Source organism: Ciona intestinalis, chromosome 11 (assembly GCF_000224145.3).
Source record: "Ciona intestinalis chromosome 11, KH, whole genome shotgun sequence".
NCBI classification, from domain to species: Eukaryota; Metazoa; Chordata; class Ascidiacea; order Phlebobranchia; family Cionidae; genus Ciona; species Ciona intestinalis.
The window spans coordinates 2,449,825-2,465,488 of NC_020176.2; the positions used below are offsets into that span (position 1 = coordinate 2,449,825).

The window sequence follows — 15,664 nt, forward strand, 5'->3', positions numbered from 1 at the left end:
ATTCGACCCGCGGCTGAACGCGTAACCACCACTGTAACACTTGCATATCTAATGCTTGATCGATTTTCGTTGTTTTTCTCGCTACACCTAAGCTCTAAGTTACAGTGAAGTACTTCATGAAAATTTCATAACGTGTATATACGAGTTTGTTCTACACTTGACACTTTTTTCATAAACACGACTGGTTTATATAGTAAAATGGGGTATAAGATGAAACGTGTTTTCATTCTCTTTTCGCGCCTCATTTGGTGGTAAACAAAGAATAGTTACAGAATTAAATAACCGTAGTCGACTCTAAAATATGTTTTTTACTTGTTGAAAACACGATCAGGAAATACGTGATCTCTATGTTAACGGTTTATTCCATCTTAAACCATAGTACTACATGTCGTTAACTCTCGACGCTCGTAATTGCTCTAACCAAATGTTTCCTTATGCGTCGCACAAATTGTCAGCCAAGAATGTAAAAAAAAAAAATATTCGCCCACAAAGTTACATACGTGGTAAGTCGTATATGAAGCAGAACATCCGTGTTATAATGACTGTTTTTACCCCGCCATGCGAGGCTAAGTAATTTTAACTGTATCTAAAAATGCATTAATGAAACTATACGCCATGTCTTTCCGTTGGCTAAGGAATCGTGTTAGGTCTATAGGTCATTGGACTTCGGTTTAATCAATGAGTTGTTTTTGTACAACGCATGTCGGACGTTACGACAGTGTGTACATTATTGATTTCACTGCAGACGAGTTCCGTGAAAATTAAAATCAATAATTAGCGTTAGACGTTTCAAGACGGTTTTTGATGTAAAGTAACAGTAACAAATTGGAATGTAGAAATTTGCTGTTTTTTTAGTGATTCGCATGTTTTTGTCTACATCATCAAACTAACTTGTACAATAAAAAAAAAAAACAGCGGCATATAGCTTACACTGTTATTTCGTTTTGTTGTTAATGGAACTGCGTGTTTTTGTTTACATAATCGAACTAATTTTGCCAAAAAAATCCAAAAAACAGCTTGAATTTCGTGCAAATGAAGCATATAAACTGTTGTTGCGTGTTTTGCATATTGAAATAGAACTTAAACACATTAATAAGTCATGAGATAGGTGTATTTGTGTAAAACTCCACTGTTAAAAACCTTTATTTTGCAGTTTATAGTTTTATTAATAAGCTTCTCTCTGCAGCGGCTTTAAAACTTCACAATTAACAGGAATGTACAATGAACGCTTTAAGCAAAAAGTGCGGGAAAACAAACCATGTGGGAAATAAAAAATGGTGGCAATTAGGAAATAACTGTAAACTGTAAACGAACGTCAATTACTTCATACAAAACTAGTTGGGTGATTTTTTATCGTTCGTTGTAGTTTTACGCAACAGATACGTAGCTTTGTGCTAAAAAAACAGCACAACTCAATTCACAGTATAAAAAAAGAATAAATATACTCTTTTTTTTCTTAACACGCGTTTCATACTTAGTAATACTATTACACAGGTCTTTATACCACGCAGCGTAAACCAAGAAATCGCAACTAAAATTACAGTAAGAACCGCGAATCTTAACGCTTCAACAAACGAACTCCTGAAGGTTAAACCACAATTACGCGCCGCCTGTAACTGGTTTAAACTGGTTTAAACTAGTTTAAAGCGACACATACGCGTGTTAAAGAACCTATGCGACGTGTGATACAATTGCTAGATAAATCTTTGAAGACCATATTTTGATCAAAAACAGATCAAAAATGGCGAAACAAAGTATCGGGCGATAAAAAACACTGATAAAATGAACGCATCTATTTAAATACAGCAGGTTCAAAAACCCGGTATATCAGTTGCCGAAATTTTAAACAATAAATTTAACAACGAAAATGGGGAAACCAGACAAACTAAACCTGGATGACGTCACGTATTATTTCTGACGTCACTAAATCGTTTCTAACGTCGTGATGACGTCACTGGTCGTGTTCCTCGACGAGTAGTGGACTGCATGAAGTTGTACTAACGGGGCTGATTGGTTCCTCGTTTCTGATTGGCTCGGATTGTATCACGTGTTCGGACACGGTTGACTGCGTGACCTGGTCGTCGCGGTTGTTCGCACTCGACGATGACGTAGCTGGGGGAAATTGATTATATAGTAGGGTAGGGGATATGGGACATCCAATCTATTTTCTCGTTGTAATTGGTAGTAAACAAAGAACATTCAACGAATTATAAAACCGTATCCTCACTCCCCATAGAGCGTAATTAATTGTTTAAAACGATCACGATATTTGGACATTATGTGCTAAAGGTAGACTGTCTTCCCTCACTTTACCATAGTTATGGTGATGAGTTCAGCCTCGTATGGCGGGAAAACGACTGTCGTTATTTATAACACGTATGTTCGTATGTTCTGTTTCATACACCTCGCGCCAGCTTACGAGTTACTAGGTATTTCATATTGTGGGCAATTAATAATTATTATGTTTTAATTTTTTTCAATGTATAACTGATAATCTGGGATAAGGGATCACTTGGTTGGAGCAATTGCCGTTATTGTCTCTGTTTGTTTATAACGGTCAGTATCGAGCATCAAACAGTAACCTTCAGTTACGACGCCAGCACACAGAGCCGGACAGTTCATGAAATATTAAAGTTTAAGAAGCTGCCAGAAGTAAATATTATAAATTCAATTCTCGCTAACGACTGGAAGGCTTTTTCTGAGGCTTATAAATGTTTTAGGCTAATCAGAATAATGCAAAAGTGTATGCTGGTATTGTTGGTTAAGATGGGTCAGGTCATCCTCTTTCCTAACGGCCCATTTAGTAGTGAATAAAGAATATTTACAGAAATATATAGGCATAGCTGCGTTGTTAATTGTTAAAACATGATCAGGAAATATAGGATTACCGGCGCCGTGGCAAAGTGGTTAGCGCTCCTGCCTGTAACCCAGAGGTAATGGGTTAAAGGCTCGTCGCTGCTATCATTTGTGGGCATATGTGTTCTTGGGCAAGACATTTAACGGCAATTGCTCCAACCCAGTGGTCACTAATGGCTTGTCCAAATTATCAGCCACACATAAAAAAATCCTCCCCAAAAAAAACACCTAAAGAATAACATACATAATAACTCGTATGCTAACACGAGGTGTATGAAACAGTAAACCTGTGTTATAACAACTGTCAGTCAATCTAATTTGATCAATAAATCTAAAAACACAGAGCAAGGCATATACATTGTTATTGAGTATTTTACACAGAAGTTTAAACCCATTAATAAATTATGAGATGATGACATAAGTGTGAAAATGCTATTATAAACATGGCATTCATTCTCTTGGTTCCTGACATTATGGGTATGTGTTCTGGGCAAGACACTTCACGGAAATTGCACCGACCCAGTGGTCACTAATGGGTTATCCAAATTGTAAGCCATACATAAATAGATCACCCACATAGTTACATTCGTGTTTTAAACAATACATAGTAGCTTGTTAGCCGGCACGAAGTGAAACAGAACATCCTAAACCTAATTGTTACTTTCTGGCCATGCAAAGATAAAGCAAGTTATATTCATTCCTGATCGTGTTTTAAACAATCAACAACGCTTTTTTTAGACTTGTGAGGCTACAGTTTATAAATCTTTAAATATTCGTTGTTTGATTCCAAATGGGACGATAAAATAGTATGAAAATACAATCCATCTTCCCCCACCCTACTATATCACTGTTTAAGTTACTCGCCTCATCTGGCGTCGCAAATGTCCCACATTATCAATAAATCTGAATGTACCATTTTACCCCAACCTACTATTTTCGCAAACATTAGTTATGCGAAATAAATTTTGTAACTTATTATTTTGGGTTATACTTATTAATTCATTCAACTTACCTTCTGGACTTGCTGGTGGTAAGGTGATGCTTGCGTTGTACGAGGGGGGTGATTCCCCGCTTGAAGACCTTGACCCACGTTCGTTCCGGGTGGCTGGTTTCAACGAACTGTACGAGGGTGGGGGTTCGGACATGTCTTCGCTATCATTGGGGTCAACAAAACTCATACGATCACTGCTGCTACAGTAACGTCCCATGAAGGCTCTTGTAGGTGGAAGTGCTGTGTGTAAATAAGTTTATTGGATATTATATTACTGTGGGGTAAGATGAGATACAATAGCATCTAAGATGGGATAAGAAGATAGAATAGCATCCATTGTGGAGTATGCGTCCTTGGGAAAGATACTTACTGGAAATTGCTTCAACCCAGTGGCCAGTAATGGGTTGTCCAAATTATCAGCCACACAAATGAAAAAAAACACAAAGTAACATACTTGGTAACTTATAAGCTGGCACGAGGTGTATAAAACAGAATGCTCGAGTTATAACGAGTGTCGTTTCCCGGCTACACAAGGATAAAGTAAGTTACAATCATTTATTCACTTACACTGTTGTGACATCCATGTGTTATGGGATCTATCTCTTCTATGTCGACTCGGGATAATTGCACCTCGTGCTCTGTGCATCAGATTCCGAGAGAAAAAGAGCAAAAGAGTGACGACCACAAGCACTGACATACAACTCACTATAAGACGTTGAGTTCCAGATAGGTTGACAAACACTATTAAAAATATTGGTAATGAGTTATGTGTATTTTAAGTAAAATGATGCAGTTTTTGCAATGTATTAAATAATGTATGGACTTTTTAATTGTTAGATTGTAGTTGGAAATGTAGCCGGTTACTTTTAAAACTAGATAAACAACACACAGTGTAACAGATAAACAAGACACAGTATAATAGATATACAAAAGACAGTGTATCAGATAAACAGCACACAGTATACCAGTTAAACAACAAACAGTATACCAAATAACCAACACACAGTATACCGGCTATACAACAGACAGTATACCAGCTAAACAACACACAGTATACCAGCCAAACAACATACAGTATACCATATAAACAACACATAGTGTACCAGATAAACAACAAACAGTATACCAGATAAACAACACACAGTATACCAGATAAACAACACACAGTATACCAGTTAAACAAGACACAATATACCAGCTAAACAGCACACACTGACACTAACCAGTTAAATAACACACAGTATACCAGTTAAACAACAAACATACCCAATACAGCGAACAATATCTACTACATAAGCCATATACTAACTACTACAACCAGTGGCGCAACCAGAAAAAAAAGGGGGGGGGGGGGTTTAATTAAAAAAAAAATATTTTTTTTTTAATTTTTTTTTTGGTTTAACCAACATACTGTCATTTTCTTCCGAGTCCGTTGGTTCATCTGGGTGATTTCGTCCCGATTTGTCACAACGACAGCAAATATCTGGGTTTGGGCCCTCGCAATCCGTCAACATCCTGCTGTTGCATGTGGGGGAATAACAGTAGGAGGGTTGGCTGTTGTTGCCGCAAATACACATCTGGCATTCGTCTGCTTTCCCGAAAGGTGTGTACTCAGCACCATTATCAACAAAGTTTCCCTTGAAGTCGATGCATTTATCCCCTTGCGAAGCTGTTAAAGGAATGTCTGAATTAAAATTGTTTCTTTTTATATTTTTTGCTAGATTAATTAAAACATTTTTTTTAAAAATTGTAATGCAGCTTATTAGTTTTAAATTTTAAAGTCAATGCATGTGTCACCTTGCGACGCGGTAAAAAAATGTGTGAATAAAAAAAAATATATATATATAGTTCTTTTTATAATTTTTGCTGGATTAATTAAAAGAATTTTTTTTTAAAACAGTGACGTAGCATATTAGTTTTAAATATCAAAGTCGATGCATCCAAAGCGGGGCGATGCATTGCAAAGCGGGTAAAAGAAATGTGTAAGGTAAAAATAGTTCTTTTTATACAGGTTTTTTGTGGTTAATTTTTAGAACTTTTACAAAACCGTTAGTGCAGCTTATTAGTTTTACATATTGCCTGAACATAAATTTTTATTATTTTATTTCACTCAAAGAGAATAAGAATTTAAAGAATTATAAAGACCAAAAAAACTGTCTCATACTGTGGCGTATGACCATGTATGAAATAGTATTTTGATCACATGATTTAAATACTATGTTTTTTGCCTGCAATTAAATAATAGATGGTTACATAAGAACATAACTAATTAACTATAACAGTGTGGAAACTCTTTTTAAAATTATAATACCCCAAGTGGAGCAAAACACAATTTAAAATTAAAACTACAATTGCTGATTCATTCAGCTAATTACACGTTGATTAAATTCTTATTGATTTTGGTTCAAAGTCCAATTTCAACTTTGCAGTAAAAGTTCAATAAGAAATGCATTAAAAGTAAAATGTTCGGATACAGTTGGGTGGTTACTCTTAAGCGTTGTCTGGTACACGCCATGCTTTGTCATGGTTAAATAGTTTTCAGGTATTTAGCTGTAAATATGGTTACGCTCCAATACCAAAGCAGATCATATCTCTACTAGTCTAGACAGTAGCCTACACAATTCATGAATAAACATGCAAGCTTAACAGGCCAATTCTGGTACAAATCTCAGGTCCTATTACATTTCATGCTGAAGGACATCACCCAAGTAAAATGGAAATCAAAACTAATAAGCTAATATACAAACACAAGATAACGAATTTAAATGGCAAACATAAAACCGTGTTTTGGCGTAAAAATATAGAATAAAAATTCGGAAAACTAACAAGTAAAACCATTGAAGCTATAAGCTATTAAAATATTGGAATAAACTAACTTTTAAACTAATAGAGTAAAAAAAACATAACAGTTTTTGTTACTGAATATAAAATGTCTGGACAAAAATATTTCTAAAAATCCATTTATTTTATTATTAAAGCAATAAAAATATGTTATAATTTATAAAATGTCTGAAAAAAATTAAAAACTACATATATATCTAAAAAAAAAATGAAAAAAAATTTACTTTATTACTACACTAAAATTAATCAGGATTTAAAACGCAGAAGCGCTTTAAATCCTCTGAAAAGTACTTAAGATGCCTCTGTTATGCAACATCTTAAAAATAACCTGCGTTAATTCTTTTATTGATTAGAAACAGCAGAAAAACCGATCAATAATGACAGAACAGGAATATTTGTTGGCACAAAAAACGGAATGTGAGGATATTTTAGACTTTGTAAAATTTGTGGAAAAACATCCCTTGTTATCCATTGTTAAATAAACACTATATATTACAGAAGAGGTACTACTTTTTGAACTTATGCTATATTTCAATATTAGTACTACAATAATTCCATATGATTCATAACAAAAATAAAATTAGCTTGGCAGAAAGAAATACTTTAGATCCAGAAAAAACATTTACACACACTGCTGGTTGTGAAATACTACTTTAACACAGCCACTTACCTACAATAATTTGGGGACATTGATTTTCATCAGAATTATCAACACAATGCTGAATACCATCACATACTTGTCCCTTCTCAATACATTGCCAGTTGTTACATACAAAGGAATTAGCTCCACATCCCAGGAATTCAGCAATTCGAGAACTGAAAACAGATTCAAAATTAAATACTGATTTAAATGTTAAAAAATGATTTAAAGTAAAAAAAAAACAGATTTAACAGTTAAAAAAAAAATTAAACGTAAAAACCTAACTCAAAACTTAAAAAATGTTGTTTTTTAGGTAAAAGGTTTATATATATATCTTTTTAAAGGGTTATTTTGCATATGTTATTGCATTTTTAATATAGCAAAATCAGCAAAAGTTACTATACACTCTGTATGAGTGAGGTCTTGGAATGCAGGCCAGAATTGGCCAATTAGCATACAATACAAATGCAAGTATAAGTTGGCACACTGGTTTTAATACCTTTTATTTGATTTTAATAACGCACATAAACGAGTAATAGTTTGTAATTTTGCGCACTTGTTTTGTTGTTTGTTATATATTGTACAAAATAAAACAATATTCCAATTTGTATAAAGCTATTTTACATAGGTAAGGCCCTACAGTGTGGCACACCATGGGACATAAAAATCAGGCCATAGTTTTCCATTACCCCCATGGGAATAAAGCTACTTAGAAGCTAATGGCATTGCACTTACATTATAATTATAAGAAAACAAACTTAATAATCATTTCTGCAAATATTAACAGTCTTGTGTAAAATGCAAACATTGTGTCTTACAACTAAAATTAGCATCGCACTTTAAAGGCAGAGCTAATATTATCTTATTCAACATTTTCACAGTAGTATGAAATATGAATGATATTTAATATGAATATTTTTACTTTTTTAGCTGTGCAACCAATTTGGCTACTACAAGTTTTAAAAGAAACAAAAAATTAAATCTTGTCGTGTTTCTGCCAAAGTTACAAAGAAAAAATTAAAAGTATGCCATCATTAAGTACCTGTATCCTTTTAACAGCAAATGCTGCTTAAGTGCAGGTGAAACTCTCTGGGTGATGCTCAACAGTAAAGTGAAAGTGTAGCTTCCTGGGTAGGTTAGAGTTGGTGACATGAGCGGACACAAGCTTAGCACGTAATAGTTCATCACAACGCACTTGTGGTACCTGGAAAAATACAAATTTTAATTAAGGTGTGCTGAATGAATGAATGAATGTAACTTTTTTAACCTTGCATAGTGAGAAATGGTCTCTGTAACACATTTTGTTTCATTACAAATTTCCATGAGGTAACTTTGTGGGTGATATTTTGTTATGTACTTTTTATGTTTGGCTGACAATTTCAAAAACCCATTTTACCTGAATGAATGTAACTTACTTTATCGTCGCGGGGCCGGAAAACGACAGTCGTTAAACAAGGGTGTTCTATTCAAACACCTCGTGCCAGCTTACGAGTTACGAAGTTTGTTACTTTGTGGGTGAATATTTTTTGGGAATTTTTTTATTTTTTTATGTGTGGCTGACAATGTGGCTGGACAGCTGATTAGTGGCCACTGGGTTGAAGCGATTGCCATAAGTGTCTTGCCTAAGACACATAATGATATCAGTATCGAGCATTGATACTTACAACTTACCTATTCCAATACACCAAGTCACATGGCCCCTCTGACCATTCACAGCAGACTCTTTTACAAGCAGCCAGTGAGGGGGAGGTCAACTCGTGAGCGGTTGCCCTGGCCTTTTTCTTCAAAACACAAGCCAGATCGAGCAGGAAAAGATTGGTCTGCAGCATCTTGCATTCGCCATGCTGATTTGGGGTGAATAATCCGACAGAGCTATTCGAATTGCTTCCTCTATCTGGCAACAGTCCTGCTTCCAGGGATTTTGCCAAGACTAAAACCACTCCAGCCACATGCCATATATTAAAAGGTGTTGCTAACATTTCGGAAGAGTCTATGACAAAAACAAATTGTTTAATTGGGCAATATGAAAAAATCCTGGGGTATGTTAATGTATTACGCTGGTGGGAAGTGTTGGAGGTTGGTAGTAAGGGGTTGTTAGTTAGGGAAGGGGCTAATGGTTCCTTAATGGCTATAGGGGTTAGAGGTTTTTTGGTATATGGATTAGACTGCAGCATTTCTTAAACTGGGGTAAATTTACCCCTGGGGGTAAATTCCACTTATTTAGAGGGTAAATGAGTTATCAATCAAAATCCACATCAATTGACGAGAAAGAAAAATTGAGCCAATTCTAGTACTTTAACAGACATTAAACAACTCGTTGCCAAAAAGCTAGCGCATCTGTCGCATTAAATATAACTGATGTAATTAGTTGTTTTCGATTTTTTTAATAAATGAGCACCATATTACATATTGGGGTAAATCTGATAAGCATCTTTGTTAAAAGGGTAAAGCATACAAAACAGAAATAAAACTTTAGAATGATAATATATTAATATTTAGTGTTAAGAATACTTTCACTGTAGGTCATTCACACGAGCAATAACTTGATTAAAAGCATAATCCCAAATAAAAAATAGCCATTCATGTTTATAAATTTCAACGCTAATATACTGTACTGTTGGTACAAAACAAATTTGTCATTTTCTAGAAAACAACACAAACAGTGCTATCATTCACATAATACTCGAAGCTCAGCAGTTTTAGCAAACTTTACCTATTAACCATATTAGCTATGACTTTATGCAAGCCTGGTAAACATACATTGTGTAACCGCACTGCATACTAGGTTTTCAACACTCATGCAAAATAAGAAATCTCTTCCAAATACTCAAGCACGTCATCTGGCGGATAGAAAAATATGAAAATTCAGCACCAGACCGATGCTATAGTTACTTGTTGGCTGGCCTGTACATCCTTGCTCAATTTTTGCAACGTGGATAAAAATATTTCAACGGGTTGTAAATGTTAAAATATGTGTAATAAATTACGGTTGAGATCAGCTTTAAAGCGGTAAAGATTAGATTTAATGTATATTGTATGCAAAAAACAGTTTTTTTTTTATAATCATATAGAGTTTTAAAAGATATTTTAAGAGTTATAAAACCGTATCCTCACAACTTTCATGAAAGGTTGTTAATTGTTTAAAACACGATTAGGATATTTGAACATTATGTGCTAAAGGTCCCAACTTCGCCCACCCTACTATACAAGACCATATTTTTTCATTTTAATATACGGACACTATATAAGACAACTAAAGATGCCGTGACAAGACGATATTCTACAAGGATAGATGGAAATGGATCCGCTACCGACAATAAATTGATTTGGAATGTAAAAATAGTATATACAACGTTCAGAATATTGGTTGAACATAACTTAATCAAGTTATTTAATTAATCACACATTGGTCGATATCCAGACAAGATAACTAATTGTGGGCAAATTATTTCAGGTCAGAGAATATCGTGCGAGTGCCTTTTTCAGAAAGAATAGGTGATTGGAAATTGGTGTTTTGTTGTATAGTGTTTAGAATTAGCCGACACTAGACTCTTAGCGGTAGTTGTATAGCATGTTATGGGCCTGTTCCGTTCCTTAGCGAGACCTAACTTGGCTGATTTTTATGTAATTAGTTACACAGATATATTATTTAGGCAATGGCTGCTGCTGGTAAAAGCTGCTTTCCGATTATCAAATACATTATGTTTCTGTTTAATCTACTTTTTTCGGTAAGTTATTTGAATTCAACCGAATGTAGGCTACTTTATAAGATTATTCTTAAACGTGATCCGTATTCTTAAACGTGATCGTCCTGAGTTCTATTTCTTACATACGAGACATCTTGTTGCCTATATGTTGAATAAATAAATAAATGAATGTAGAGTAGGGTTGGGAATATGGTGCACCTTTAAAACGTATCAACCAAGTATCCTGATCGTGTTTATAACAGGTAACAACGGTATATGGGAGTCGTGAGGATACGGTTTTATAATTTATTGAATTTGTTTTACCACCAAATGGGATGATAAGATGGAATGAAACAGTGTCCCACCTTCCCCAACTCTAATATACTTTGTTTTATCCCGGCGTGGCGGACAACGTCAGTTGTTATAACACGCGGGTGGTCTGTTTCATATAAACAGCATTTTTCATAGATCGGCGGAGGGGCATTACTCAGCGTTGGTGTTTGGATAGTTGTGGACGGAGTAAGCTTTCGGCAAATATTATCAGTTTCGAATTCGGCGATATTTTCTGGGGTGTGGTTGCTTTTGTTTGTCGGAGGTAAAGAATTGGTTGTTAATAGGTTTAAAAAAAATGTATACCAAATAAATACCTAAACGTTCGTATTGCACAATCTTGTTGGTGAATGTAGCTTGCTTTATTCTGGCGTGGCTGGAAAACGACAGTCGTTATAACACGGGTGTTTTGTTTCATACACCTCCTGCCCGCTTACAATTGCCACGTATGTAACTTTTTGGGTGTTTGTTTATTCTTGTATGTCTGACAATTTAGACAACCCGTTAGTGGCCACTGGGTTGGAGCAGTTGTCGGTTAGTGTCTCGCAAAAGCGCACATACGCCCACAATAGTAGCAGAGACGAGCCATGAAACCGCATAGCCTCTGGATTGGAGGTCTCTGGATTAGAGGCATGCTCACTAATTACTGTGCCACGGGGTTGGATAGGGTTATTAATTTGTTAAAAAAATGTTATGCATTTTAAATTATAACTGTTTAATTACTTTATTGTTTTCAGGTCTGATTTTTCTTCTTGGAGTACTTGGTTGCTGCGGTGCACTGACTGAAAGCAAATGCCTACTTTTAATGGTAGCACATAAAACTATATATATATATATATATATATATATATATATATATATATATATATATAGTAGGGCGGGAGAAGACCTTTTCGTTCTATTTTCTCGTTCCATTTGGTAGTAAACAAAGACAATTCAAGGGATTGTAAAAACTGTATCCTCACGACTCCCATGGACCGTTGTTAATCGTTTAAAACACTTCCCCGCCCTACTATCAGAATCAAATGCCCCATTTTTATTAGGAATTGTTTTAAAAATTTCACTTTTTTGTTGCAGTTTTTCTTTGTCGTTCTGGGGGTTTTCGTTGCAGAGATCACTGCAGGGATCATGGCGTTTATTTACTATCCAAAGGTAATTTATGATTTACTATCCAAATATATGAAGTAAATTTAACGGCAAAGTGGTTAGCGCCCTGCTGCCTATAACCCAGAGGCCCCAGAGGTATATAAGGTTCATAAAATATACCTACAAATTATGTAGCAATAAAAAAGTCATATAGTAGGGTGGAAAAAGATGGGGCAACTTTTGCCCAGAATATTTAAATATCCTGACTGGATTTTTAACAATTAACAACGGTCTGAGTCGTGAGGATGCGGTTTTATATGGGCCGAGAAAATAGAACGAGTAGGTGTCCCATCTTCCCCACTCTCTCATATATAAATGAAATGGAAAAACACGAAATTAACCTTGGCGTTTTAATTGTAGGTAACTGCCTACATGGACGTTTCATTAAAAGAAAGATATGGAAATATGAAAGAACATAGAATTACTACTGATAACTGGGACACACTACAAACTGTGGTATAATATACACCAGGCATATAATTATAACAACATATTAGGTTGGGTAAGATGGCCCATGTGTTCATTTTCATTGTCCCACTTTAAATGGAAGTAAACAAAATCCATTCGCTGAATTATATAACCGTATATATTTTCGCGATTTTAAAATAAAAGCAATGTCAATTGTTAATGGGAATAGAAAATAGAACGAAAAGGTGTACATTAAATGAATGCACTGAAACAGACGAAATATAGTAACGATCAACCTATATTTTTTACTATATACCCTTTGTCTAATTGAATGAATGAGCGTGTGTGTCCTATATGGACAAGATACTCAATGTCAATTGCTTCAACCCAGTGGTCACTAATAGCTTGTGCAAATTATCAGTCACAAAAAAAGAAGAAAATATTCATTTATAACTAATTTAAATAGTTTAACACTTTAGTGGAAATGCTGCGGAATAAACGGCCCAGAAGACTGGCAATATAGCAACTGGGTGAAACAGCATGACCCCAACACCTCAACGTCGTTTAACCGACAACAAACGAACATGAACGATTCAATCGAAAACAAACAAAAAACAAAATATCTTGACGGAATCGTCAGTTCTCCGTTGAATGAGGAACGAGAATGGCTTCTGGTTGCGAGGGAGCAATACATACCCAGTGCATGCTGTTTAAAGACATCGGTATGTATAACTTAAGGGTTAGGGTTTATTGGAAATTGGGCCGGAAGGTATGGGTTTGAGGCGATTGAGAGGTGTATGAAAAAATACATGTTAAAACGACTGTAGTTGTCTGCCACAAAAAGAATAAATTACACACATTCGTTTATTCTGAACGACAAATTTCCAAACGAAAAAATAATCTTAGTATACAACTATATATATATACCAGGTAGCCTATAACAAGTTACACCAGTTCTTCAAACACGTTTTACATTACAGCTAATAGAAGCGGCCGATGCCACTTTAGACTTGGAAAAATGTTTACAGTGGAACCCGAATACGCCAGACATATTTGTTGAATATCTTTACAATGAGGTAGGAGCATGTTGTAATCATGGTGTATGTTGTATTTAGCTGCTGAGTTTATTTCTGCACTAACCAATATTGGGAACATAAGTAATCTATCTTTATACTTTACACGGGTTATAATTATATTTACTATATGTATAACTTTAGAAACTGTCATAGTAGGCTGGGGAAAGATGGGACACCTTTTCATTCTACTTTATCGTCCCCTTTAGTATTAAACGAAGAACATTCACGGAATTGTAAAACCGTATGCTCGCGACTTCTATAGACCGTTGTTTAAAACACAATCAGGATATTTGGATACTAAACCCACGAAAGCTGACCCTAATCTGGTGCTCATAGTTAAACGATTATTTAAAAAAATACAGTAAGAATCTGGTACCACGAAAACGTAACAGACAAAAATCAAGTCCGCAACCAATTTGATGTACTAAAAGACTATATATTTCGCCTAAATGGCATCGGTAGGCAATATAACACCACATTCTTATACAATAAAAACGTATTGATTTGTATTATAGGGGTGTGCCAAGAAGTCAGGAGTTTACTTTTGGATTCTTGGATGTCTTGTAATAGGAATATTGGTTATTGAGGTAAATTGTGAATGAATGAATCTGGTTTTGTTCTCGCATGGCGGGGCAACGGCAGTCAGTATAACACGGTTGTGCTGTTTCATACACCTCATGCCTGCTTACGAGTTATCACGTATGTAACTTTGTGGGTGATTGTTTTTGAATTTTTGTTTTTCTTTTTGTTCGTATATGGGCTTTACAATTAATGTTGCGCAATACTAGCAAATTTACTATTCTGTCTTATATACTTTTCTATATGGGTACTGGTTAAGATGTAGACCAGAGGTGGCCCATTACTCCAACACTCAGACGTTTACCATAGTTATCACTTCAGTATACTATGCTTTTACCCGACTGCTTTGCAAGGATATTCGTGCTTATAATAGTTGTATTGAAAAATCTTCTTTTTTATACCAGGTATTTGGACTGATCATCACATGCTGTTTGTACAAAGGTATTGATACTGCGAGACATTTACGACGCCAGATGAGACAAGTTACTTGAACAGCGACATAGTAGGGAGGGGGGAGATGGGACACCTTTTCATTCTATTTTCTCGTCCAATTTGTTAGTAAACAAAGAACATTAGAAGAATTATATAATCGTGTCCCCACGACTCCGATAGACCGTTGGTAATTGTTGAAAACACGGTATTTGGATACTGCGTGCTAAAGGTGCCCTGTCTTCTCCCACCCGACTATATATATATTATATATACAGGGGATATTGTAATATTCGACGCTATTACTTGCTCGTGAAAACCGATTGTATATTATAGCAAAAGTCCAAAAATAAAAACATACCAGCAAACTACATAGCCTACCTGCATTTTTGTAACTTCCTTGGTAAAGTATGGCCGAATCAGTTGTTATTTTTCAGCAGTTTTTATAACATATTTTACCACTTATATAGCCTATTACATTGTTTAAAAGAGCTTATATATCTGTAAATTAAACTTTACATCATGCAAAAAAGCCTATAAATTATGAATGAATGTAACTTAATTTATCCTCGCGTGGCCGGAAAACGACAGTCGTTGTAACACGGATGTTCATGCATCTCATGCCAGCTTACGAGTTACCAAGTATGTTACAATTAACCTTTTTAATCTATGTATATAACTA

At 35.2% G+C, this 15,664-nt stretch overlaps 2 protein-coding genes across 3 annotated transcripts; one reads left to right on the forward strand and one right to left on the reverse strand.

Moving 5' to 3' along the window:
* Positions 1–1,113: 1,113 nt before the first annotated feature.
* LOC100186270 (low-density lipoprotein receptor class A domain-containing protein 3) lies at positions 1,114–9,314 on the reverse strand. Its single transcript, XM_026836562.1, has 7 exons — positions 9,000–9,314; positions 8,371–8,532; positions 7,359–7,504; positions 5,259–5,516; positions 4,415–4,588; positions 3,869–4,087; positions 1,114–2,112 (listed from the first exon to the last, which is right to left on the reverse strand). Exons 1-7 carry the CDS (start codon positions 9,305–9,307, stop codon positions 1,952–1,954), a joined length of 1,428 nt encoding a protein of 475 aa, XP_026692363.1. The 5' UTR covers positions 9,308–9,314; the 3' UTR covers positions 1,114–1,951.
* A 1,584-nt stretch (positions 9,315–10,898) lies between these two features.
* On the forward strand, positions 10,899–15,123 carry LOC108949889 (tetraspanin-18-like). Of its 2 annotated transcripts, XM_018813890.2 has the most exons (9): positions 10,900–11,056; positions 11,483–11,609; positions 12,082–12,152; positions 12,422–12,496; positions 12,851–12,946; positions 13,378–13,620; positions 13,879–13,974; positions 14,490–14,561; positions 14,958–15,123. In XM_018813890.2, exons 1-9 carry the CDS (start codon positions 10,985–10,987, stop codon positions 15,042–15,044), a joined length of 939 nt encoding a protein of 312 aa, XP_018669435.1. In that variant the 5' UTR covers positions 10,900–10,984; the 3' UTR covers positions 15,045–15,123. The 2 variants fall into 2 exon arrangements, with proteins under 2 accessions (XP_026692373.1, XP_018669435.1); XM_026836572.1 differs by lacking the exon at positions 12,851–12,946 and having other exon boundaries at positions 10,899–11,056.
* The last annotated feature ends 541 nt before the right edge of the window (positions 15,124–15,664 follow it).